This window comes from Periophthalmus magnuspinnatus, chromosome 5 (genome assembly GCF_009829125.3).
Source record: "Periophthalmus magnuspinnatus isolate fPerMag1 chromosome 5, fPerMag1.2.pri, whole genome shotgun sequence".
NCBI classification, from domain to species: domain Eukaryota; kingdom Metazoa; phylum Chordata; class Actinopteri; order Gobiiformes; family Gobiidae; genus Periophthalmus; species Periophthalmus magnuspinnatus.
The window spans coordinates 18,177,160-18,204,749 of record NC_047130.1 but is presented as its reverse complement, the minus strand read 5'-3'; the positions used below and the strand labels follow the sequence as shown (position 1 = coordinate 18,204,749).

The following is a 27,590-nucleotide window of genomic DNA, read 5'->3' as shown; positions in this document are numbered from 1 at the left end:
TATGTATTCAGTTACTTTCCAACACTGTCCATGTCCTACCACAGTCAACAAAGTGGGTCCCTGTTTTTGTACAATTTGAGGTGGTCTCACTGGGTGGATTTGGCCTACAAAGTCATGTATGTTTTATGCAGTGAGTACCTTCATCACGCATGTAAATGCAAGGAAACTTTTTTTTTAATTTTTTTTATTGAATTTCCTTATCACAAAATTAGTGTAGCCTACATATTTAATGTTGTAAATTGTAGTAAATGGAACAAGCATTGGTAATAGTAGTACTAGTGGTGTAAAAGGCCTGGTCTATTGGTATTTTTATTATCCATTCATTTTATTAATTCAATCAATATTCAACTGAATCATTTATTTTATTCTGTCGTACGCTAAATGTTATCTTTAGTTGTTCTAAGACTTTTGGCTGTAGGCTGAATTGTGTAGGCGGAGTCATTACGGTCATATATGAAGTTTGGTCCCCGCGGCTCCCCGTACTTCAGGCCTGGGCGTCGGCAGCGCGTTCACGTCTGCTGCGTAGGAACCAAACATCACATTACTCACCCAAATCTGGGTTTATTACGTAAAAAAAGAAATATAACTTATCAAAATGCTTTCGGCCACGCTCGACAGCAGTGGCTCCCCAAAGAAACGAGCCTTTTCTCGGGCAGTAAGCGAAGACGAGTCCCTCCGAAGCTTTATAAAGGAGGTAATGTATTTGTTTTTGTCTAGCTTCATGGAGAAAGACTCGTTTTGTCTGTATGATGATATATAATTAGTCATTGAGAGCTAGTGTCTGACAAATCAAGTTAAGTTTATAATAACTGTAAGTAAATGATGTCATATTTGCATTGCTACTTCCTCTTATGGCTGTTAGTAGTTCTCATCGTATTGTGTTTTCTTACTTGATTTTATTTTAAACTGTGATATTATTACAGTCATTAATTGAAATCTATTTTCAGGCTGAGAGTTCATCCAGGCGTTTGGCACGAAGTGACAGTCGAGCAGGGACATTGAAAAAGAGGACTGAGAGTCAGGTACTACATGTGACTACAATGAAATGCGTGTCAAGCTTGATGTTATGATCATTTGTAATGGGTAAAATGAGAACTTTTGTATGATCTGTGAAGAAAACAGGAATATTTTCGGTTATGAAATGGATCTCTTGGGTATTTGACATGTTTATGACTTAAAATAGTCATTTGCTGTTTAACTTGTAACATATTTAACATACTGCTGTGTTTTCATAGACTGAACAAGAACTCTTCACGGGACTACCAGAAATGGTAATTGTTTTTGTTTAACTTTAATCTAATAGTCTGTTGAATCTTGCATGTATCTGCGTGTTGTGTGTGCTAGACAAACGAGTTTTGAATTTTGGCACAATTGAACAAAATTCTCAAATGTGGGTTTCAACAATAGCAATGGATATCATTACTTCAGGTTATGTGATATACATACCACTCTATGTCAACACATTCAGCCAATCAGAAAAAATCACATTGTGTTCTACTTCTCAAAAGTGGTTTGGCCAGTGACAATAAGGCAGTGTTTCCCAATAGAATTCAGTACTTGTTTACTATGTCAGTGTCACAGTATATGCTATAAGGAGTTACACAAACATATAACTAATAACTACTATAAGTTTAACACATTTTTAAAGAGGAACAGAAATAGTCCAGTTGCAGCAGTCTTAATCAGATTGTAAACATGGAACCAATACTTTTTTCTAATACAGTAAAATACTTTTTTGACCATTATTCCAGCTCTAACTCTTTTTTTTACATGTCATATGGCACCATGCCATAGCAAAATCATCTAAAATGTTGTTAATTGAAAAATATATAGGAAATGTTTTGTTCTTCTGTAGCCTAGAACATAATACAATTACATTGCATTTTATTGTGATATTGTGATCCATGTAGTAAAATATTAATATTGTTACATTCCTTGGTGCTTGTAATGACCCCAGTTATACATTATATCCAACATTGTTATGACATGGCACATTTTCCATTATGTGACCATTTTTAAATAACTTTTCTTATTTGACTTTCTTACTATATTCTCCTGACATCTCATTATACAGGGCTCCTACACTTCCATACTCCCCATTATTTCTGTCATATGAGTTCACATAGATCCTCCCACTGTTGGCTCTGAGCTGTGCCCACTCACGCTTGGCATCGTGCTCCTTTAGCCCACACTGAGACCAGGCTGATCTGTGTGTTGTGTTTTAGCTGGAGCTCCAGGCAAGCTACGAGGAGGCTGTGGCAGAGCTGCGTGGGCTAGAGGTGGAGCGCGACACACTGCTGTTTCAGGTGGACGTGCTGCAGGACTCTCTGGAGGGAGTGGAGGAGCTGCTGGCAGAGACCCAGAGAGAGGCAGGGCAGGCCAACGCTGTAAGTGCACTACTAATCATAGTAATTACCCTAAAACTCACCTGTTCAAACTTGCATCAACTTTCCACTGTTGTTATATTTTACTGAGTTTTTTTGTTTGTTTCTTAAGTGTCTCTGAGTATCTGGAAAAAATATAAAAGTATAAAAGTTTGATGTGTTATTATTGTTCTTATTATTAATGATAAATATTGATGGGATATGATTGTGGGACCTGGTTTAGTCCTAGTTTACTCTGGTTTTAGGCTCTGAGAGATTTAGACCTGGTTAAATCCACAATAAGTCCTGGTAATTCAAGAAGTACTCAGGTGTAGACACATGAAAATACGCTGAAGAAGTAAAAGAGCCAAAACAAGCTGTAGCAATTTTCCCAATGCTAACTTACACACATGTGAAACTGTTTTGTACTGTAGTAAATCCCAAAATACTACAAAAATGGATCTGTAAACAGTGTTGTTGAGAAATGGCAGTCTCTTTAAGCAACACCTGTACCTAATATTAGGTGTGCAGTCTAGCCACACCTAATATTAGGTACATGCATGCGTACATGGAAAGGCACTGTCTATAGACTTCATGTAATAAAAATGCTGGGATTTGAACTGTAGAGTTTTAGTGCAGACCTCATTTTGTCCTGATCTGCCCTAGTTTATTCTTGGTTCCAATGTGGTGCAGGTGAATCCTAATTATAAGTTTATTCAACCATAAAAGGCTACTCTGAATTTTAATATTTTTCTCAGTACCGGTAATAATGTTTTGAATTTTCTGAATTTCAGGAGCTGGAAAGAGAGCGAGAGGCCCGGAGGAAACTGGAGGGAATGGTCAGCTCTTTAATGAAAGAAGTGGAGAGGTTGAAAGAGGTAACGTGACACCGTACAGTTCACACAGTACATGCATACAGAGGAGCTGCATAAAGCCGGTTATATAACGTTTGGAAAGAGTTCAATATGATTCATGTGCCATTTCCACAAAACCATGCATCTCTAACAATACCTCCCTTTGAAAGTCCCACTGCAGATGGTAAACACTTGGCTTCAATATCTCAATCTGGTCGCTGATCAAATAACAATTTACCACTTGTATAAATCAAAAATCATGTAGTAGCTGAGTGCCTGAGTATGAAGGCAGAAAGAACAATTGCTATTGCCAACAACCATTCCACACCTACAATTTCAATATCACACTAAAGTTAAAGGAGACCTATCCAAAATCTACTTTTGTGAGTCTTTACCAATATTATAGAACTGTTCCCTCATCACCAGTTTACTCAAATATGTTGTATTTTGATTTGATTCATGCTTGTATAATCCTGTGATGTCTCAGAAAGTTTTCATATTTTACCTTTCCTCCTATCCCCGCCCACTTTCTCTGCTTATATTTAGTCCACTGCTATGCTGAAATGCTACTCAGTATTGCTGTTTAAAATGAACAAAAGTAAATGTAAACAAAAAAATCTTCATATGTTATGGTTCGATACTCAACTATCAAATATCAAATATTTTTAAAATGCAGAATGAAAAAGAATCAGCATGTCTATTCAGAACACTTAGTATCTTTCACTGGTTTGATTTACTTTAAAACAATCTTATACTTTCGTCATGCCTTCATTTGGTTCACATTTTTTGTATGTATATTTAGAACTTTTCCTTATTTAAATACCTAAAAAAACTTCTTTTTTAGGAAAGAAATAATACTCTCACTGATAAAGGAAGTCAGAACGACACCATTAGACCCATACTGCCCTCTGCTGGTGACATGGAGATTGTTGTGGAAAAGATTCGAAAGTTTGTGAGTATGTCTCCGATGCGTGTGCCGTCTTTGGCCTTGGACAGGCCCGCGTCTGAGGAGGGCGTTCTGCAGAGGCCTTGTGAAAATGGTGTAGATGATGAAAAGACGGATTCGGACAGCATTAGTGCCTACGAGGACGCTCCTTCCGACACTCCTGACAACGACAGGCTGTTTCCAGGAGAGGACGCCACTGCAGACCTGCCCCACGATTCAGAGAACACAGCTGAAAAGCAACCAGAGGCGTGTGTGGTTTCTTAGGGGAATGTTTTGGTCTGTATTTTGTTTGTTGATATCAGACGAAGGGCCACTGCAAAAACTGTATCAGGGCAATTTAGTAAAAGAGGGAGTATTATGCGAAATCTTTTTTTTTTTTTTGCTTTCTACCATGCTATAACGTTGTTCTTTCATCAAAAACATGCTTGAAGAGGTTTTAGATGTCATCCTTGCATGTTTCAGTAATCTAGCGATCTCTTCTGGGCCCTATAGGGAGGAGTGACTTAGCCTGGAGAGCAAAGGAAAACATGTTAATACGCTGTTTTTGCTGAATATATAGTGTACCATAGAAGAACCAATGAACCATATAGCTTTAGTTTCATAAATACTCTTCTCTTTCAAAGAAGCCAAAATAATAAGGGACCAATGTTTTTAAGGGAAAAATAACTGAATTGCAGGGGCCATAATTCTGACCAAATTTCAAGAATTTTTTTAACTGTCTTTTCTTACCCCTACTAATAGTTTTTACAGTGGTCCTAATGTTTTTCAGACTTAAGTGTTTCTTTAAATTTACATTGTACCAAGACTGTTAATTTCACTGTATATTAATAATAAGCATATATTATTGAAATCCTTCCCTACGATGAATCTCAGGATCAAATTTGTTTACTTGCCAAATTGTCAATTTGTCAACTTAATCTTTTTAATGTGTCTTAAGATTTTTTTTTAAGTTTTTACTTGTAGAACAAAATGTTCCTTTGCCTTTTTATGGATTTTCATTTTTAAGGGTTGATGATCTTGGAGCGATCAGGGACACGAAACAAAAGATTAAAGTGTATCCAAAACACAGTTAAGCTCCAAAGGTATTCTGCCCTCAAATATCAAACAAGGGAATTTTCACACTGTACAGTACTGAGCAAAGGTCTTGAAGATAAGTATATGCCAAGGCACTGGTCCTATCTCGCAATTAATCAGCTATGTACACATTACATAGACCAAGATTCTTATCATTGAGGTGAAATCTTGTTCCTTGGAATTCCAGTAAAGTAACAATCAGAGTTGTGTTTATTAAAGCTAAATCTTATTTTATCATCACTTTTGCCCAGTGCTTTTCATTTGGCCAAAATGTTTTCCAAGATATTTCTGTATAGGTTTAAAAGGGTTTTAATTTTATCTGCTTGACATTATACTTTTTATTTAGGTTTTAGGGATATTGGTTGCATAAGCACTTTTTTAATGGTGGCAGTAACTTAAATATATAATACATTCCTAAATCCCTTTAATAATAACCAAACATGATTAAAAAGATGGGTTTTGTCCTGCATTTTTGCACAATTGCAGTGATAATAATCTTTGCTGTAACACTTTGTATTTGAATATCAGTTTTTAATGTTTTATATAATATTGATTTTTTTTACAGTTCACTTTGTAGCGGTTTGCATGAGCACATAAGATTGTACGTGGATTTCAGAGCATGTCATGAAGTAATGAGTTCTCTCAATATTTTTGCACGCAGTTTAAACAGATCCTGTTTATCATGGGGGCTGCATAATATTAGATTAGTAAGTATATAAATCAGGGTTTAATATGTGTGAACATTTAGTGACTATTAACCAGGATTATCTGAGAAAGGTTTATGAAGTTATGACCTATATCGTTTAATTATCTTTACAAATCAGTAATTCTTATGTTTAGGTAGTGTTTAAGATTTAAGATGCACCAAAATAGCCTAAACTTGGTTCCTTTGTCGATTCTAAGCGTATGTGATAATTTTGTTAAAAAAAGAACATTAAATAGTATATTTTTTATTTTGATATTGTGCAGCCTGATCCATAAGACTCAATACTACAATAATATTAACATAACTCTATTTAAGTACATTTACTGCCAAACCACTGTCATGTCATTTCATCTGGTGGATGTTCAGAATTAGTAGAACCTATTGATGCAGAGAGCTGTGGGTCATGTGACTGGGTCCTATGTACCTCAGGCCTTTTTTTTTATGATGCTGGTTTCACAACAGCAACCTCAAGACTCAGCTAAACTTGTTCATGATATTAGATACAAAAAAGAAGTTTAAAAAGAAGCAATGAATTTTAAATTCTCTCCTCGGAGCATCTCTTTGACCAGGGTTGTATCAGAATTGACCAAGCCTCGGAGGAGGAAGTGAAATGTCTTAACTTGCTTAACTTACTAATGCTTCTTTGAAAATGTTAGGTTTTGTTTTCACTGTAGATTTGGTTTGAACTCCTGCATTTCTTTTTCAAATAGGGCTGGGCAATATGGAAATTTAAAAAAAAAATCTTTTCTGGTATTGATCCATTGGTTTCTTATGGGAAAAAAAACTTTCTTTTTTACAATACATTTAAACTACATGCCTTTACTGACAGAGGATTGGTTATATACCTCCTCGCCAACAAATGAGATCTGTAAATGATTACATTTAAATCTTAAATCAAATTTGATGAATTTTCCGTCCCTATGTTCAGCAAATATTTTTACCTTACCACTTATGAACGGCTGGCCTGTCAATTCTGGTTGGTTACATCTTTAGCAGTTGTGTTTACATGTGATCCAATAACATGCTGGTGACATTAAAGGAACAACGCTGCCTTAAGAAGCATATGTATGAAATAATCACATTTGCTGGGACACTTCCTCTGAGACAATCCACAGTTTTGTCATTTGATTTTCACTTTTATCACAGTTGTTTTACTACTGAATCTGCCTGACCTCACATTTTATATCATGATTTTAATGTGTCATTTTTATTACTTACCAAATCACTGAAAATGTGTGTGTTTGTATCACTTTATCCAAGCCTCACTTAAATGTGCTGTTTGTGACATGAATGGAGTTGTAATTAAAACTCAGAAACAGATCAGAACATATTGACTCCTTGGTCTTTTATGATGTTTGGTTTAATTGCTTCAACTAACTTATGTTTTGCATTCTTTTACCCAGAGATTCACTGTTCCTCCTCTGTACCATATATTCACTATCTTTCCATCTGACGTTATTTACAAAAATATGAGCAGTAGTTGTTTTGGGTTTTTTTTAATCCTAAATTAACCTTGAATTCATCTTTGCCTGTTGCCCTCTTCTTACTCAAATATTTGAACATTGCATAACTAAAGTTTCATCTTATTATTTTTCACATTTTGTCTAGCTTTACTATTGTTAGAAAATGAACATATCCATAATCACATTCACTGATTTATTAAAAGTGCTTTGGCCCTTTGTCAGTACAAACATGCAGGTATTACATATGGATACTATTATGTACATTTTTGAGTTGGTTCTTAGCTTTGCCTATTAGAAAGAACACCCTGAGCTACACTTGTTTGACACATAAAATGTTGAAAATGTTGATTCAAAATTTGCTCTTGAAATCTAAAATATGGAGTTAATGAATTCTGTCGCACACAATGCAAAATAAATTTAAAAAAAAAATAGCAAGAATTCTAAAAAAGCCCTTTCTCTTTCTTCAGTTTGAGCTGTTTCCACTGTGGGATGGCATCATACTCCTCTTTTGTCATCCCAAATAATTCACTAAAGTCTGCATCCGAGAGGTGCTTCTGTGAAACGACACAAGAACAGAAGATGACAAGGTAAATGTGTGTATATAACATGGTTTATTGTTGATTAAGCACATTATTAGAGCCTGCGTAATAACAAGTCACATGACCAGACAACAGCTGTTTATTAGAACCAGCATGGCCTTGTTTACTGACTTTGTTACTATTTTTTACTACAGTATGGTGGAAAATAGTGGACCCCCCAATTATATTGACTACAACAGACTGGGATCACTCCAAAGAACCGCTCTAAACCAGGACTGATCCACAACTAAGCCAGGACTAACCCAGAGCAAAACCAGGACAAAACAAGGTTTAAAGCACCTGATCATGACCAGTGCAGACCAGGAATAAACCTCAAGAGCTGCACTAAACCAAGACTTAGGCAGAACTCAACCAGGACTAACGTAGAATAAACCCGAATAAACCAAGACTAACACAGAACTAAACCAGGACTAAACCAAGACTAACACAGAACTAAACCGGACTAACCACAGAATAAACCAGGACTAAACCTACTAACACAGAACTAAACCAGGACTAAACCAGAACTAAATCAGGACTAAACCAAGACTAACACAGAACTAAGCCAGAACTAAATCAGGACTAAACCAAGACTAACACAGAACTAAACCAGAACTAAATCAGGACTAAACCAAGACTAACACAACTAAGCCAGAACTAAACCAGAACTAAATCAGGACTAAACCAAGACTAACACAGAACTAAGCCAGAACTAAATCAGGACTAAACCAAGACTAACACAGAACTAAACCAGGACTAACACAGAACTAAACCAGGACTAAACCAAGACTAACACAGAACTAAATCAGCACTAAACCTAAGCCAGGACTAACACAGAACTAAACCAGGACTAAACCAAGACTAACACAGAACTAAATCAGGACTAAACCTAAACCAGGACTAACACAGAACTAAACCAGGACTAACACAGAACTAAACCAGGTCTAACACAGAATAAACCAGGACTAACACAGGACTAAACCAAGTCTAAAACACCTGTGATATTTTGATATTTACATTCAAACTTGGGTTTTGTAGCTTAAAGTGTGGAACTAAACACTAAATCAACCCTTTTTTTGCTATTAAACTCTGTCTATGGTGTTTTAATAGTATTATCTACTGTTCCTTGTCATTTTTGCTACTTTTGGTACATTTGCAGGTCTGTGGTCAAAAAGTGTGTGTGCTGCCTCCAGTGACCTCTGAACTACGTGACATCACACATGACTGCCTTGATTACAGACAGGTGTTTCTGATCACAAACACCTGGCTGCAGGGGTGGAGTTTAAAGTGTGGAGACATTTTAGACCAATCACACTGCTCCTCATAGGTCCAGACTCCACCCCTCCTCTCCCCTCACTGTCCCCAAGTTAGCAGTTAGCAGTGGTAGTTTGTGGGTGGAGTTAAGGTGTTTAGTCCCACTTTAAGTTTGTTGTAACACAGTTTAATTTACATTTTATCCAACTGAGTAAAAAGTTTCATGATGGTAAGATAATCATATTTATTTTACCAGTTTGGTTATAATATTATGCCGGATTATAAAGTAAATAAAGTACCTCTCTCTTGGATGGGTCGACTCCCTCCGGCAGCTCGTCGGGCTGTTTGTTCAGCAGAGCATCAAGAGGAAAAGGATCATAGGTTTTCTCCTCTTCAGGGACGTCCTGAGCATCCTGGAATAGACGCAGCAACAGAAGGGACTATAGCACTTTTCTATTTTCCCTCATTACAAATATGAAGCACGTTGATGAAAGGGTTTGAACTATGCAAATCCTTGTCCCTTGATGCCTTTTCTACTGCCACCAGTGCAGAAAAGGTCCGCGGAGTGTCTTGCTCAAGGACACAACAGTATAGTATACCACAAGTTAAGTAAAGTCAGTAAATAAGACTTTAAAAAACCAAACAAAGAAATGAGTGCCTGATATATCTGTTTTTCTAAATACAATAAACAAAACAATATAGTTCATTTACTCTTCCACTTCATCTGAAGTTGCAAATGTTAAATACCTCAGTGACCACTTCGGGCTCCGCTGCTTCTCCTAGCTCCTTCTTCAGCTCCTCATACGTCTTTCCGCCCTAAAAACAAAATATATTTTAAGGTACAATCCTTGCAGTATATGATAATTGTGTCCCATATATTCTTGGCCTCTTACACTCCACTTGTTTGGATCCCATCCTGCAAACCAGCCCGTGAAGGTCGGGGGTTCGAATCCCTGTTTGATGAGTACGATCGGGGTCTCTGGGTCCCTGTCTCCTGGGTGTGTACGGAGATACTCCTGACTGGTCGGTACAGATTCCTTCCTCTCCTCCTCATTGGCGTCTTTACCAATCCATAAGAAAATCTGCAGGAAATTAGATAAGATATTAACTATATCTGCCTGAATATCACAGGGAGAACATGTCCACTTCACTCAGAGGGATCAGACGTCTAACCCACAACCTCCTTACTGAGAAGCATGGAATACCTTTGGTGGTTGTAAACACAAATCTGCTACAAGTTATGGAAATAAACTAATCTAACGTAACAATTGAAGACAACATTTTTTTGCTGGGTATTGAATTAAAGATGTACTATGTAACTTTTCTGGTGGGATCTGCTGTCAGCTTGTGTCCATGGAGATGATTTTGCTTTTCCTGCAATGTCCCACAGTGAGACATTCAACTTTTTAACGTTTCTACCTACCATTTATTACATTACAGTTTTTTTTATTGCTTAAAAACACATTAAAAAAACATACATTCTTACAGTGCGCAGGGTCGCCTCTTCACAGATCTGACCTGTAACTTGGCTTGATGGCATCAGCTTCTTGTCTCCGTGAAGACAGATAATTGTAATGCCAAACTGTGAGACATTATAAGCAAAGCAATAACATCTCCATGGAGCAGATGATGTAGCCTCCAACAGAAAAGTTACACAGTTTCCCTTTAATTGTATATCTATGTATTTTTTGATTGTTATCCCTGTAGAGTCAGACCTGGTCCCATGTATCGAGCAGCATGACATCGTCCTCGCTGAGGTCATCCTGAGTGAACTGAGCGATCTCTGAAGCGATGAAGCGTCCCGTCTTATTGGAGCATTCAAACAAACGAGGCTGGTGGTCCGGGACGACCTGCTGCAACCTGACAAAAATACAGGACATGTGGGAAGCGATGTATGGTATTTCCTATACTTAATAAAATAATGAAAATAATAAATAAACGCAGAGAAAATAAGTCAGTTAAAACATGATGCCAGGATTAAAACTCAACTAAACCTGGACTAAACTTGGACTACGTCAAACAGGTGCTGACTTAAAGTGCAAACAGGTCAGACTAAAATCATGCCTAGATGTAACATTTTTGCTTTGAGATGGGATTTTGTACATTGTTGACATAGATAGAGGGATTCCTTTTTTATTAAGCGCTACTTTCTGTAATTTACTTTATCATTTTCACAAACTGATGTTAAACTATGATAAATATTGATTATTTCACCATGTTAAAGGGCCCGTATTACACTATTTTCTGATCTAATGTTGTTCATCAAAAACATACCTGGAGTTTTGTTTCGTTTCATTCGTACATGTTTAACACATACCTCCTCTGTGTTTTTAAACTCCACACACCTTCACTAGAATCATTTGGATAATTTCAGCAGTGGAATTCCTCAACACTACTGAACTAGAGGAGAGTATAGTAGAGAAGAGTACATTTTGTGTAATATTGGACCTTTAAAGAAAACCTGTCAAAAACCTGTCATATGCACTTGTCCAGACCAAAGATTGAGAACCAATGAGAAAAAAATAATTGCTTAAGTATTGATTTGTACTCTGAGTTTTATATAAATGCTCTGACTTTTTGTCGTTGGCGTAGGGAGCCTTTCCTCCGAGCAGCTCCCAGAACTCCACCGGCTCCTGCCCCTCGGCCACCAGCTCCTCTGAGCCACTCTGCCCGATCACAGCTGCCAACTCCCGGGCCATCTGCCGCTCATCACCACTCGAGCCCTGCAGGGGCCAGAAAACAATGCATTACATTAAACCTGCACCATTTACTAAGAAAATGACAATTTGTGGTATTTATGACACAAGTTTAAAAAGTCGGATTCTGTTTTTGAGTGCCCATTGTAAACAACTTCAGAAGCATTTGATAAAACACTGAAATATGAACTGCCAAAACTAATTTAGACTACATTCTGTTATCGAAATACTCAACTCAAATTGCAATTTTGATTTAATTTCGATCTAGTCAATGCACCAGGAACATAAGGAACTAAAAAACAAAAAACCTATGTACATACACAGCACAAGTAAAGTAGACTTCACTTAAAGATACTGTAGTTACTGGCCCCTGCTCTCTTTTATCTTCTATTATATATTCTGATCTCCAACATGGACCAATATTCATTTACACGCTTTCCTCCTTTCTCTGCCCTCACCTTCCCACACCACAGGTAGAGAGCAGTCTCACTCTTGAGCAGGAACACGTCTCCAGAGTTGAGGGACGCGGCCTGAGCTTGGACCTCGATGGCTTTGGTGTTGAACGTGTCGGTGCCGTGGATCTGAAACAGCCGAACGGGAGGCTCCTCTTCTGTGGCGCTGCTGCGAGAGGTACCGCCCTGTAAACACAATTAGATATGAACGTCCACACTGGGGTCAGGAGCAGGTGTGTTATACTGCTTATACATCATACGACTACAGTAGCTTCCTCCAGAGGTTTACACGCAGGGAAAAAAATCATATAGTGATCGGTAAAATGAAATAAAAAATGTTTCAAAGCACAAAGTCATACATTGAAATAAGCTTAGATTTAGATCACAAAATAAATAAAAACATTAAAAAAATAATACAAATAATTAAAAATAAATAAATAAATATAATAGAAACAATCACCAAATTTAAGGATGCATTTGATTGAAGTCTCACTATCCAAATTTATAATATTCATTGAGTAAATATGTTTTGTTTTCTAAATTTGCCCTTACAAACTGTAGTAGTGCTGATTATGTTCATGTTCTAAAGGCTTAAGATTTATAAATTTAAAAATAACAACAATGTAAAGGACCATGGCCGATGTTATTCCCTCTGCTTTGTAGTTGGAGCCATTGGAGCCTGTTATTAAATATGTTAAACACTGTAGTTTTATAAGACTTTTGAAAAAATGTTGCGTCAATGAAAGTAATATGAAAAATAATAATTACCTGTAAATTACAATTTAAATACAAAGCAAAAAAGTAAAACATGAGTTACCATAAACAAGACCATTTTGCCTTTGAACATGGCCATGAAGTGTTTTGGCTCTTTTCCCATCGTGACCCTGATCTGCACTGGCTCGCCTCCGTATTTCTGATCCAACTCCACAGCCTGAAACGCAGATGCCGCCAGCTCGTCCTGAGTGGCATTACGACCCTAAAAAAAAAACACAAAAAAAGAACCCATTATATTTATACTCTACTTCTGCAGCCTATGCTCTGAAATCTGCTTTTATGGCTGTTTAAGTTTTTAGGCCAGTGGCTTCACACCAAGCACCAAGGAATTATAGAGCTTTCCGAGTACCACCAGTGTAAACCTGGTCTAAAACACAACTACTGCAGACCTAAATTAGTGGTAAATTATATGTGAAATTGTACTACATCATTGCTAAAGCACCTACAACCAAGAAACTGCCCAAACGAGGAGCAAAAAGTGCATACATTTTACTCTAAATTAAGCAAATATAAAACATTTAGAGGACTTTGGATACCAGAAGGAGCACAGTCTGAGAAATGCTGTTAAGTTGTTATTATCTCTTAGTTAGTTTGTATTTTTACATGTGCTGATTCATGTCACACATAAATAGAAGCAAAAATACAAAAATGATATTCAGTATTCATAAGCAAGGTGGGCGGCGTATCTTGCTTAAAGACACAACAGCAGTATTATCTGAGTCACAACTGAAGTAACCAACTTTGCGTTTGTGGAAAGATTACTGCAATTAAAGTGATTTTTGCAATGTGCACAAAACGTAGTATTTATTTTTATTTAAGGAGGCTGTAGAAGGAACATTTTGTACATGTTTATATTGATGAAATGACCTCATATAGTCCGGGAGTTGAACCCAGGACCTGATGGTAGGCAGAAGTGCTAACCATAATGACACCATGACGGTACTTTTAAGGACCTATATTACACAAAATTGACTCTTGTGAGTTTTAAGACAAGTTATAATGCTGTTACCGCATCAAAAACATACCTGGAGTTGTGTTTTGTCTCATGTTTGAGTAACCTTTTATTATTAGTCTGTCTACATCTCCAAAGCTCAAAATGATCTGTTCCATCTTGTGATGTCATGAAGTGGTACTTTTCAAGATAATAGCTTCTTTTACCTTTAGTTCAGTAGAGATTCCAATTCCAGGGCTGAAATTATGCAAATTATTCTAGTGAATGTGTACAGAGTTTTAAAACACAGTGGAGCACTTCCTATATCACCACATGATGACATCACAAGGTGGAACAGAGTGTTTTCAGTTTGAAAGAAGAACTCAGCCTAAATATACAGGGTTTGAGTGTTAAACATGTGTAAATGACAATATATTAACGAGGCAACAACATTATAACATAGATTAGGAAACAGTGTAATATGGAGCTTATTTAATTTTTTTTAGTCCCTGACCAGACTCCTCACCTGCCACATGTAGAGCAGGTAGCACTGTTTGCTGTTGACCAGGTACGTGTATAGTATCAGGTAACAATCCCCTCCATAGAAGTACCCATACATCTTTGGATCCACTGGTACCGGCTCCAGATCCTCAATCCTCCACACCTGTAGAACAATAGTCGAGGGATAACGCATCAGTGTCACCAGATGCCACTAGAGAGCGCTGTTTAGTTGGGAAAATTAATTTGGAGGAGAGGGGTTTCTTTACATTACTTTACAGTAACTGCTGTTTAGTAATACTATTGAAATAATAGTTTAAATGGTAAATAGTCACATTTTTGTATAGTGCTTTTCTACCTTCAAGGCACTCAAAGCACTTTTCATCATACACCAGTGTACACAGACACTGGGGGCAAGGCGGGGTAAGTGTCTTGCCCAAGGACACAATTACAGCAGTCATCTGTGGGAGATGGAATTGCACCACCAACCTTCAGTTCAGTTTAGTTATTAATCAATGGTGTGACCAAATTCAAATTTCAAGGCAAAAAGTGTATTAAAAATGCAGAATAAAGAATTCAAATTAGAAGAAATTTAAAAAGGTTCCGATAATAATTCTGAGATTAGATCCAGATTCCAAAATAAAGTGAACCACATATTTTCAGTTTTCTTTGTATATACAATGAGCGCGCTACAGACAAATACAAACAAAAACTAAAAAAACTAAAAACAAAATAAGTACATAGGTCCATTTAAAACATTTAACACAGGAGCAGGTGTGAATATAAATGTTTATCACTATTTCATTCTGCCCTTGTGTTTTACCTCCACTTGACCTGATCCATTGTCCACCATTCTCTCCTGAGCGGCCACCTCCGGCATCACGTGCATCAGAGAAGCATCAAACTTCTCTGGGGTGATTTGAGCTGGGAACAAAATACAACAGTAGTGTAATTTTAGTAGTAATTTTACTGTGCATTCAGTGATAGAAAGACGTTATGTGCTAATTTAAAATCCCTATGGTTATCCTTATATGACTTTAGCTATAATCTCTATGTTTTAATGAGCTTAATGTCTCTGTACTTCACTAAAGGACAAGATTACATTCACCGTGCAAGCTGCTGATTCATCGAGTCATTGATTAAACGCTCTACATTACATAAAATTGACTCTTATAAGGGTTAAGTCATGTTATAATGCTGTTACCTCCTCAAAAACACATCTGGCATTGTGTTTTGTTTCATTCACTAATTTTTCATTCATGTTTGAGTAACACTTTATTATTAGTCTGTCACATCTCCAAAGCTCAAAATGCTCTGTTCCACCTTGTGATGTAATGAAGTAGTTTTCAAGTTAACAGCTACGTTTTGTCTTTTGTTTGTGATGTCATCATGTGGTAATACAGGAAGTGCTCCACTGTGTTTTTAAACTCCATACACCTTCACTAGAATCATTTGGATAATTTCAGCCCTGGAATTGCCAATCTCTACTGAACAAAAGGTAAAAGGTAGTTCTTAACTTGAAAACTACCTCTTAATGACATCACGAGGTGCAACAGAGCATTTTGAGGTTTGGAGATGTTACAGACTAATAATAAAGTGTGACTCAAACATGTGTGAATGAAACAAAACTCAGCTCCAGGTATGTTTTGGAGGAGGTAACATTATAACATGACTTAAAGCTCAAAATGGTCAATTTTGTGTAATATAGGATCTTTAAGCTTTAGAAAGTATTTATAATGAAAACTGTAAGTACGTACCGACTTTGCCTCTGGAGTTGACTTTGCCCAGACCTTGAGTCTGGTCTTTGACGGTCCACTTCTGGAACAGCTGTTTGAACAGAGCCGACTCTGCACCATCGTTCACCGTCTCGATGTTTGTGGTGGGAGGGTAGTTCTTTGTTTTGATAAATTCCTGTAAAATAATTTAATTAAGACTTGTTTTTATTGCTTTAATTTAATTTAATTTAATTCACACAAAATACAGTGCAAGCGGAAATGGCACATGAAGAACTTTAAATCTGAAGTTTACATTAGTTTGATTATTTGTGTGACTTACGACAGCTCTGGACATGGCAGCTTGTCTCTCCTCTTTGTTTGCTTTCTTGCCCTTCCACACAAACACCTTGGCTCCTCCTTGGTCCAGAATGTAGCAGTCCTAAAAACAAAAACAAAAAAGCTATAATTAATAAACTGTTTCTATGACAACTATGAAAAGCAGTAGAAATGTACAGACATGATGGATCATCATCAAATCATTTAAAAATGAAAAAGTGAAAGTATTATGCCCCAAACAAACTGAGAAACAAACAAAATATTCAAGATTTGTTCAAATTCCTTATTAGAAAAATGCTGTTTTAAATGGCTTTAATTTCTGGTTTTATTTGAGCTTCAAAGTTGCACTGTGTAATTTGTCTGGTGGTTGGTTTGCCACCTGCTTCTTCTATCCCTGAAATGTTACATAGTATGACATTAACAAATCCATGGAGACAAGTAGGTGGCTGTTCCCCCACCTGAAAAGTGACATAGTTCAGCTTTAAATATCTAAACAACGACCCAACTATACATTGCAGCAACGTGCACCAAGACATTTTTACTGCCTTATCGGGCCTATATTATGTTATATTTTGATTTAAATTATAATGTTGTCTCCTCATCACAAACAGACCTAGAGTTGTGTTTTGTTTCATTCACACATTTTTAACACACAAACCCTGTATATTTAGGCTCTCTCAAATGCAAAACACTCTACTGTGCTTTTAAACTCCACACACCTTCACTAGAATTAGATGGATGATTTCAGCCTTGCCAGTCTGTAGCTGGTAGCTGTTAACTTGAAAACTACCACTTCATGACATCACAAGGGAGAACAGAGCATTTTGAGCTTTGGATATTTATTCAGACTAATACTAAAGGATACAGGGTTAACATGTGTGAATGAAACACAACTCTAGGTCTGTGTTTGAGGAGGTAACAACATTATAACATGGCTTAAAGCTCACAAGAGTCAATTTTGTGTAATATAGGGCCTTTAATGATAAGTTTTCTATTGAACTACACATTACTTTCCAAGTTTGCATTAGCTGAGTTGGCTGAGTGAGACTCACTCTTGCGAGTCTCACTCTCTCAACAGAACACACCTTATGCAGAGATATTTACCTGTCGTATACTCTTACAGCATAGGTAAACTTGGAAGTACATTCATTTTACAGCATCATTTGGTTAACTTTGCATGTTCTCATATTTCACAAGACTGGACTCACATCATGGTTGAGCAGGTCCTGAACCAGGGGCCTCGAGGCAACTTCATTCACTTTCATTTGACCGTCTGCATCCGACACACTGCACACAGAAAAGAGATACTGTATATGATGTACAGGTTCACTTTAGAACACTACTCTGGACGTGTTTGTTGTCTTTCTTGAGCCACGCTTAATGACATCACAAGGTAGAACAGAGCATTTTACATTTTTTGAGGTGTAGACAGACTAATAATCAGGAATAAAACAAAACATACCTCCAGGTATACTTCTGATGTGCTAACAACATATAACATGGCTTAAAATGTGTAATATAGGACCTTTAAAGGTAACATGTGAGCTTTACAAGCAACAGTGACCCAAAGGTTGTCAGTTCAGTCCCTGCTTCACCCACACTTCACCCACATCGCCTGTGTTTGAATGTGGTGTGTAAGTGAGCGCTTAGTGGTAGTGGAAGCAGTAACTTACCACCACTGCTATGGAGAGGTCAGTATTTGACTAAAACATTATAATTATCTGTAGTATTTATACTGGTTGAATAGTCTAATGTGAATGCAGAAGCTAACCCAGACCCAGGGAGAACATGCAAACTCCAAGTGAGCGTGGTCATATAGTACCGTAAAATAGTACTGTAATATAGTACTGTAAAATGTCATAACACAGACACAGAGCCTATTCATTCAGTCATTGTTTCCACACCTCGTTTGCATGAGGTGTGGAAACAATGATTTATTTGCTGCTCAGATCCAATAGTTCTTTCACGTTACAGTGTCTTTTTAAAATGTTCTAACTGGCTGTGTTCATGAGACATCACAATTTTCTAAAATCCACATAGTTTAACATTGTGCCAGAGACGGGTCAGAATCCGATGGTGGGATTTGCTGTTTAACTGTCAGATCATAGATTTGTTGACCTGGTTTATGGTTAATATCTGTACTTACTGAATTTATCCACATGAAACAAAAACTGGCACAAGGTTCAACATTTTCTCTGTGAGTAAAAAGTATAGCTTCATAAAGTGGTGCCATTATTCATCTTTAAAGACATGATTGTTGTCAGTTTAATGGTCTGTAAACCATAAGATTAATGGGGCATTTTTTTATGAATACATTTGTGGATCATAAATTTGAATGTTTCTTTCAAAAACAGTAAATCACAAAGAGTTCATATTCATGGGCTTCAGCTTCCTGTTATATGCAATAATTTTGAGGACTTTCCCCATTCAAAAGATATAATATTTAGTTTTAATTTGGTAATCACTATGGAATCTACCACACAGAGACATAGTGCACACATTAGCAAACACTGTCAAAAAAGTTTAAGATTGACTGAAAACAAAGTCAGCTCTTTCTGGTCAGATTGTGTTAAAACAAAGATTAAAGTCTAATAGAGCTTCTGACAGAGCAGTGCCCACAGTTAGCATCACACCCCTAGGGAATGTCAGTGATTTGGTTGGATGATGCAGGTGGATGATAGTGTGTGTGTGACGTACTGGTACAGAGTGAGCTGTGACTTCTGCTCCTGGTCAGCGGTCTCGTCCGGGGCTCCGTCAGGCAGGTCCCCGCTCCTCTCCCCCAGAGCCTCCGTCATCAGCTCCATCACTTTGGGCGCCTCATCCTCTGCGTCTCCCTCTATGATCCGGATCTCCGCCCGGCCTCCGCGCTCCCTGTCACGAATGTCTTTAGCCATCACCATGCCCTACAATCACAACAGGCCAGTAATGAAAACTACAGAAGGAGGAACATTAGAATGAAGAATAGGAGCATAACTGAAGATATTTTGGTTTGTATTCATAATAACATGACTGGATAGGATTTATAAAGTTTGTCTAGGGGAGTGTATCAAAGGGACAAGTTTTTTGTTGAAGTCAGATGTATCCAGGTTGAGATGGTTTGGACGGAGGAGGAATTGTAGATGTTTGGTAGAACAAAAACAACATGTACAATTCCTCCTCCATCCAAATCATCTCAACCTGAATACATCTGACTGTGGTTAGAACTACGGGGAAACAGTAATTAGTGAAGTTGGCAGGAGAAAAGAGGAGGCAGAGGAGAGGGCTAGTTGCCTGGCCAGCCACACTTTTTACAATATATTAAAAAAACATCTTCTCTAATCTAATATTAAATAAAATGCTTTACATCATGGAACCATTTACCCATTCACACACAGATTCAAACATCAGTGGACGCAGACACTGGAAGCGAGGTGGGTTAAGTGTCTTGCCCAAGAACACAACGACAGCATTTACCTGTGGGACCTAAAATCTCATTAACCAACCTGTGGGTCAGTTCATCTGACCGCTCAACCAGTGACGTTCATATCGAGAGTGGGATTCGAACTGCTAACCTTCAAATCAGAAGACTCAGTTCCAATTGAAATACTGTTGTCCCCATATTTTGGAGCATAAATGCCACTGTTTGCCTCTACTCAATAAAAAGCACTGATTATAGATTCAAATGTGTTACACTACAAGCTGAATGATAACACTACAAGCATACATTTGATTTACGAAATTATTGCTCAGCTAATTTTTAGACTATGGGGATGAAAATTAGGCTATCTGCACTGGAGACTCAAACAGAAAGTAGGAGAGACTGGATGTTAGCAGACTTCTTACTTTGAGTTTCTCTTGTCTGTTGCTCTTTGGTCCATTCCACTGGACAATGGTTTGACCAAGATCCAGAAGAAACACATCCCCAGAATTGAAGCTCTCCCAGCTCATATCCACCTGAAAACACACAGAGAAAAATGTTAACCAAATTGTACAGATAAATGAGTCTTAAACATAACAATGACAGTGAACCCCAGTCTTAAACAGGACTGACCTCTTTGGCGCAGACTCGTTTCTTGCCTTTGACTTGGAGTAGTCTCTTGATGTCATACGTGTTGGTTTCTACATGTCTCATTCCAGATGCTACACCTCCTTTTTTATAGCTACACAAACACACAATATTTGAATATCAGCAACAGTGAGAAAAAGAAATGCTCGTGTAGTAGCAGACTGGAGAAGTCATAGTCTACTGAAGGATATGTTAAGTAATAAAGCTTCTTAGGTGCATCACACGTCTACATCAAAACACTATATTCATATATTTGTTTGAATACTGTTACACATTGATTTGAGCACTGTTTTTATACTAATTCATATATTAGTTTGAATTCTGTTTGTTGAAGTCACACATTGGTTTGAACACTGCTTTGATGCTTAAACGCTGAAATCATTGTAATAGTTCCCTTTAAAGGCAACATTGTATGTTCTGAATAATGGGAGGCAGCTGGGTGCTTTGCAGAAACTCCTTTACAGAGATAAAGAGGTTTTGGAGGAGGAACCAAGGCATGCACCTGCTCAACATACTATTTGCATATACATAATTGTTGTTTTTTACCTCTGGGTCTAGGGAGAGGCAGGCAGTCAGAGCTCCTGGATTAAGTCCTGCGTACGTAGGCTGTTAGGGATAACGGTCTGACCCAGAGCTCTGTATTAGATTGTATTTGTCAGGGGAATACATTTTTATGATTTGAACTGACCGATTCCAGTTGTCATTTTTGATAGAACACGACTAACACTATGGAGAAGTGATTAGTTATTAGTGTTAGTCAGAGCAGCAGTGGCACAAAGTTAGGAACAGGGATAGCCGGATTGCTTTGTCCTGCTGTTGTTAAATAAAACATTTCTTTCAATATAAAAAGTCCCCTAATAATAGCACTAATATATATTACTGCTATGTGTGTAACTGAGGCAAATGTTGGTGGTGGTCCGAGGGAATCTTACCACCACCAAGTGTAGAGTGAATGAATAATGCACAGTAAAGCATCTTTGAGTGTCCAAAAAGGGCTATATAAATATGATTATTATTATGTAGCAGTAGTAGTTGTAGTAGTAGTAGTAGCAGTTGTAGTAGTAACAGTCTAAGCACATGTAAGCAAGTAGGATTCTGCTGGAGTCAACCTTGAGGCACAGTTTTTTTTTTCACTTGGCAACTCTGGGCTAGGATCTCACAAAGTAGAAGTAGCTGTAGCAGTAGAAGTTGTGGTAGTAGTAGTAGTAGTGGTAGCATTTGGAGTAGTACTTTCTCTGAGTGCTGCCTTTGACACTGTGGATCGTGGGATCCTCTTACAAAGACTAGAGGGCTGGGTGGGCATCTCTGGTACGGCACTAACTGGTTCAAGTCCTATATAGAAAACAGGGAGTTCTTTGTTGAAATTAGAAAATGTGGCTCAGATAAAATGTTCCTGATCTGTGGGGTGCCCCAGGGGTCCATTCTGGGACCCCTGTTGTTCAATCTCTACATACTGCCTTTAAGTCAGTTAATACACAGCAATAATGTGTCCTGCCACAACTATGCAGATGAAACTCAGATCTATGTCTCACTGCAGCAGGTGAATATGGACCAGTGGATTCACTCTGTCACTGCATCGGACAGATCAGTGTGTGGATGCAAAACAACTTTCTCCAGCTAAACTCAGACAAGACTGAAGCCATAGTCTTTGGCCCACAGAAACATAGAGAAAGTGTCAGCAGTCACCTCCAGTCGCTCTCTCTAAAACCTTCAAATCAGGCTAGAAATCTACAGGTAATAATGGACTCAGACTTGAACTTTAACAGCCACATCAAATCAGTAACATCTGCAGCTTTTTACCATCTAAAAAACATGGCAGACTTATTCATGCATTTGTCTCCAGTAGGTTAGATTACTGTAATGTCCTGCTCACTGGCCTCTCCAAACGAGCCTTAAGACAGCTCCAGTACATCCAGAACACTGCTGCTCGGGTCCTGACTAGAACCAGGAAGTTCTTCACACATGTGTCCTGTGGCTCAGGTCTCTGGCTCCTGTGGCTCAGAGAATAGACTTTAAAGCAGTTCTGCCTCTGAACAAGTCTCTCCATGGACCAGCTCCAAAGAACATCTCCCACATGTTAGAGCCACATGAACCATCTCACACTCTGAGGACTTCAGGGACTGACCTCCTGCTGGTGCCCAGAGTCAGGACTAAACATGGGGAATCAAAGTTTCAGTTTTATGCAGCCAAAACCTGGAACAGTCTTCCTGAAGTTGTGAGACAGGCTTCTACTTTGACAATGTTTAAATCCAGGCTAAAAACAGTTCTGTTTAGCTGTGCATATGACTTAAATGTTTTTAGCAGTTGTGGTGGCAGTAATAGTGAAAGTAGACTAGTAGTAACTCACATGATGCCTGTTTTGAAGTACCCTTTGAAGGTGTCAGACTCGTGTCCCTGCACTTCTCTATACTGCACTGGACTGGAGCCCAGATAGTCATCCAGCTGGACCGTGTAGACCGCAGCCGCCCCCTGCTCATCCTGACTGGACTCAGAGCCGATCCAGTAATGAATGTTATAACTCAGAGAAGTGGCCACCTTCTGCGTCTGAGAGGGGGAACGAGAGAGGGCATACAGTAATGAGATGTTACCTACAGAGAACATGCAAACTCCACACAGAAAAACTATCACAATGACAATATTCAAATAAAATAATATAATTGCGATGCAGAAATTTGTGACATTTGTAAATGTTGTAGTTGTAGAAGTATTGCACAAAAAGTTAATGAACTGTAAAGGTAAACACAGAAGTGCAGAAACATCATTATTTTATTCTCATTTGCAATATTTCACTGCAACGCTGCCTTTTTGAGTTTATATTATAGACCATATTACTATTTTGCATTTCTCCAAAACTATTGTGATATACATATATATATATTGTAACTCCTAAACATATGACCCAGGACCAGCTCTGCCTTTAGCTGATGTCTACCTGTCCCTCTGGCTTTTTACTGGACGATGAGCCCCAAGAGGAACCGGGGCGGGGCTCTAAACCTCGCCGTAGCGGCACTTGTCCTGAGATTCTCAGTGAACAGTTTGAAAGTTTTCATAGAAACTCAAACAACATTTAATGAAGCAGTTTCACCAGAATATTATATCATGTTTTGAATGGGGCAAAAGTCTTTTAAAACAGCAAGAACTCACGTGTCTAACCGATGAATACAGTAACAGTACAGACAGTAAACTCCAGTTCAAGCTGAGATGGCACAGAGAAATGTTTGGACCTGGACTTGAGCAGGATGCTGCCTTACCTCTCTGTAGTGTTCATGGTCTAGGCTCACACTCATTCCAACATAGCACAAATTTGTCACACATCAAGTTAACCTCATCTTAAGTCTTTTGAAACGTTTAAAATGTGGGATGTAGTTCCAAATTAAAGAGGAAAATAAAACCATTTCACGCTCACCAACAGAAGGATGTAGCAGTCTCCTTCAAAAAAGTTCCCATGGGACTTTTCTGGGACCACCACCAGCTCCATTTTCTAATTTACAAGAAAAAGATGATCATTTCTAAATATTGCACAACATTTACAATTAATTTGTATATTTCTACCAATGCAATTAATATTTAAATATCAAATTCCCTCACCTCCACTCTCCAAATGATGATCCCAGGGCTTTTCTTTACGGCTTTGAATGTTACCTCCATGGTAGTGCTCTATTCTCCCTGCAAAAATAAAGCGTAAAAATAAACATGCATCCCTCTTTCTACTTCACAGTGTTAGCTTGTACTCATATACACACCCACGACTATTTTGGCTCCAACTCCTGATTGGCTTTATGTTTTCTGTAATAACTTGTTGTGCAGTTTCTGATCTTCTGCCTGGGGTTGATTTTGTTCTGGTTGAGAGCAGTCAGGCCCTCGTCTGTGTCCCCGTCATCTCCATGGAACGGATTTGCGTGCTTTTGCATATTTGCGAACTCCACTCTGTGTTTTTAGCCAATCACAGTGAGGCACACAGAATCATGCAAATAAGCCAAACAAAAGGGATTGACTATTCAAACAGAGCAGCTCATCTCAGCTCTGCCCACAGCCTCTGCACCGCTGCACCTTATATGGACAAAGTCAGACGCTGAAGTCATCTCATACTTTTGATTGACAACAGACATGGGCAGAACTTACATTTATTTGATTCACTTTTAAATGAAATTATATTTTTCAGAGTACTTTTACGCCTACTTAATTAACATTTTCATTAAAGTAACAGTATTCTTACGCAGTGGTGGAAGAAGTACTCCATTTTGTTACCTGGATGACTGAGAGCTTACACATATTCTTTCCTAGCTGTTTTCATTTGTATAATTTTGTTTGCTCAAATTGTGAATGTGTTTAAAAAATAAACCCTTGGTGTTTTCAGCAGATCTCAAACAATAAATAAAAAATACTTTTCAGTCCTGTTAAAAAATGTAGTGAATTAGAAAGTAAAGATACTGCTCTCAAATGTGAAGTTAAAAAAAAGTAAAAAGTATACATTTAAAAATTTACTTAAGCAAAGTACAGATACCTAAAATGTATACTTAACCATAGTGCTTTTTTACTTTTACTTTGTAATGTTGGATCACTGTTCTTACTTGAGTAAAAGTTTTGAGTACTTGTGTAGTACTTTTCCCAAATACTTTCTTACTTGAGTAATTTCTAAAATGTGTTCCTAATTTTCCCAGATGACATTATGTGGTAGAGGTGACTGCATTACTGCTACTTAGCAACCGTATAAACAATACACAATACACAATATTTAACCAATAAAAACAAGTGATAAATCCATAACACATGTTGAACACAAACTGTCCCTGTGTTTTGGATGAGAGTTTACACTGATCACATTCTGTTTGAAAGTTTCCTTTTATACTTTTCATCACAAACTGAAACTTAAAAATAATTTGCAACAGGTCTGATTGTACTCTACAGTTTATGTATCACAGCAAAGTTATTATTATTATTATATATATTTTTTTCAATTTGAGCCAATAATGACTTTTCTATTTTTATTTATTTATTTAGTTTTACATTTTTATTTATTTTTACTCTCAAAGTTGCTTCACAATGTGCATTATTCATTGTGGTAGTTACTGTTACAATGATAAGCACCGAGCAGTAACAGTAGTAGTAAACATTATACTTAAGATTTAGCACTCGCAGTAGTAATAGCAGTATTAAGTTCAAATACTACTAATAGATTATTAGTAACAATATAGTGAAGTAGTAGCAGTAGTAGTCATAGTAACCTGACAGGAACCACTTCAAACAATGCAGCACTATCCCAAAGAGGAACTAGAATTTATCGGCTACTGATGAATTGTGATTAATGCAGGAAGCTTTTTTTTTATCACTTACAAAAATATAGATTTTAGATTTTAGCCAGAGTTGAGACAGTCCAGGTTTGTATCACAAAGGATTTCTGATGAACATGCAAAGTGATTCCAGGGACTTCTCAAATAAGGACAGGATCTGAAGGACAAATGAAAACAAATCACAAAGAACAGCAACAAATCAGCTCAAAGGATACATGCTGAGTTTCTTTAGATTTATTCCTCTGTTCATTTAAGGTTTACTTCATTGTAACATAAGAAAATTTGTCCTCTGCATTTGACAGTGGGTTAAACCTGTCACCTGGAGCAGTGGGACTGTGCAGATCTTGAGCCGGGCTGGGTCAGGACTACCTCAGCTGGAGGATTTGATCTATTGTGCATGTTTTAGATTAATGAGGAAACGTGTCTGGGAATCGAACCCATAACCAGTTTTCTGTGGTAATAGTCACTGTGCCGCCTTTGGTTTGGATATTTGGATATTTCTTAATAACATAGGAAAGGCAAGGCAAGTTTATTTGTATAGCACAATTCATACACCAGGTAATTCAAAGTGCTTCACAAAATAAGAAAGACAAAAAAATCACACAAAACATAAATAATCGTAAATAATCATCATAAAAATAACATTAAAACAGAAAAGTGCAGAATAAAACCCTTTCATTCTTATGCGCAGATAAACAGAACTGTTTTGAGCCTGGATTTAAACATTGTCAAAGTAGAAGCCTGTCTCACATCTTCAGGAAGACTGTCCAGGTTTTAGCTGCATAAAATTGAAACGCTGATTCCCCATGTCTAGTCCTGATTCTGGGCACCAGCAGGAGGCTGGTCCCTGAAGTCCTCAGAGTGTGAGATGGTTCATGTGGTAGATGTTCTTTGGTGCTGGTCCATCGAGAGACTTGTCACAAACAGCTGCTTTAAAGTCTATTCTCTGACCCACAGGAACCAGAGACCTGCGCACAGGACTTATGTGCTCGTACTTCCTGATTCTAGTCATGACCCGAGCAGCAGTGTTCTGGATGTACTGCAGCTGTCTTAAGGCTCAGTTGGAGAGGCCAGTCAGTGGGCCGTTACAGTAGTCTAACCCATTATTACCCCTAGATTTCTATCCTGATTTGAAGGTTTTAGAGAGAGAGACTGGAGGTGACTGCTGATACTTTCTCTGTGTTTCTTTGGGCCAAAGATTATGGCTTCAGTCTTGTCTGAGTTTAGCTGGAGAAAGTTGTGTTGCATCCACACACTGATCTGTTGGATGCAGTGTCCGAGTGAATCCACTGGTCCGTATTCGCCTGCTGCAGTGAGACATAGATATAATACTGTGTAATCAATAGGTAAATCTTCTTTATATGACTGGCTCACATTGTCCCAGGATGTGCGCTCTGCTCTTGGAGAGGCTCGCGTTCTGAAACCTCTGAGAATATGTATGAATGAGTTTTGTATTTATTGGCGTGACTTATGGTTCAAAGAGCCACAGGCAGACGTCCTCAAACAGCAGGTATCAGAGCTAATCACAGCCTTGTGTATTACCACTGACGTCACGTCGCCCCTGGAGCTAAAATTAAACCAAGGACCAAACATAAGGCATGAATTAGAAGGAGC

At 37.8% G+C, this 27,590-nt stretch overlaps 2 protein-coding genes across 2 annotated transcripts; one reads left to right on the top strand and one right to left on the bottom strand.

Moving 5' to 3' along the window:
- Nucleotides 1-475: 475 nt before the first annotated feature.
- LOC117371001 (leucine-rich repeat flightless-interacting protein 1-like) lies at nt 476-7,269 on the top strand. Its single transcript, XM_033966576.2, has 6 exons — nt 476-694; nt 948-1,022; nt 1,236-1,271; nt 2,226-2,387; nt 3,158-3,241; nt 4,062-7,269. The coding sequence occupies exons 1-6, from the start codon at nt 596-598 to the stop codon at nt 4,425-4,427; spliced, it is 822 nt and encodes a 273-aa protein (XP_033822467.1). The 5' UTR covers nt 476-595; the 3' UTR covers nt 4,428-7,269.
- Nucleotides 7,270-7,592: 323 nt separating this feature from the next.
- LOC117371379 (advillin-like) lies at nt 7,593-24,537 on the bottom strand. The gene is made up of 20 exons (XM_033967047.2): nt 24,429-24,537; nt 24,274-24,351; nt 24,092-24,166; nt 23,033-23,229; nt 20,671-20,779; nt 20,463-20,573; nt 19,338-19,543; nt 17,849-17,927; nt 16,645-16,743; nt 16,347-16,500; nt 15,413-15,513; nt 14,618-14,755; nt 13,204-13,362; nt 12,393-12,572; nt 11,813-11,961; nt 10,954-11,098; nt 10,132-10,320; nt 9,986-10,054; nt 9,538-9,651; nt 7,593-7,960 (listed from the first exon to the last, which is right to left on the bottom strand). The coding sequence occupies exons 2-20, from the start codon at nt 24,331-24,333 to the stop codon at nt 7,847-7,849; spliced, it is 2,448 nt and encodes an 815-aa protein (XP_033822938.1). The 5' UTR covers nt 24,334-24,351; nt 24,429-24,537; the 3' UTR covers nt 7,593-7,846.
- Between the last annotated feature and the right edge of the window lie 3,053 nt (nt 24,538-27,590).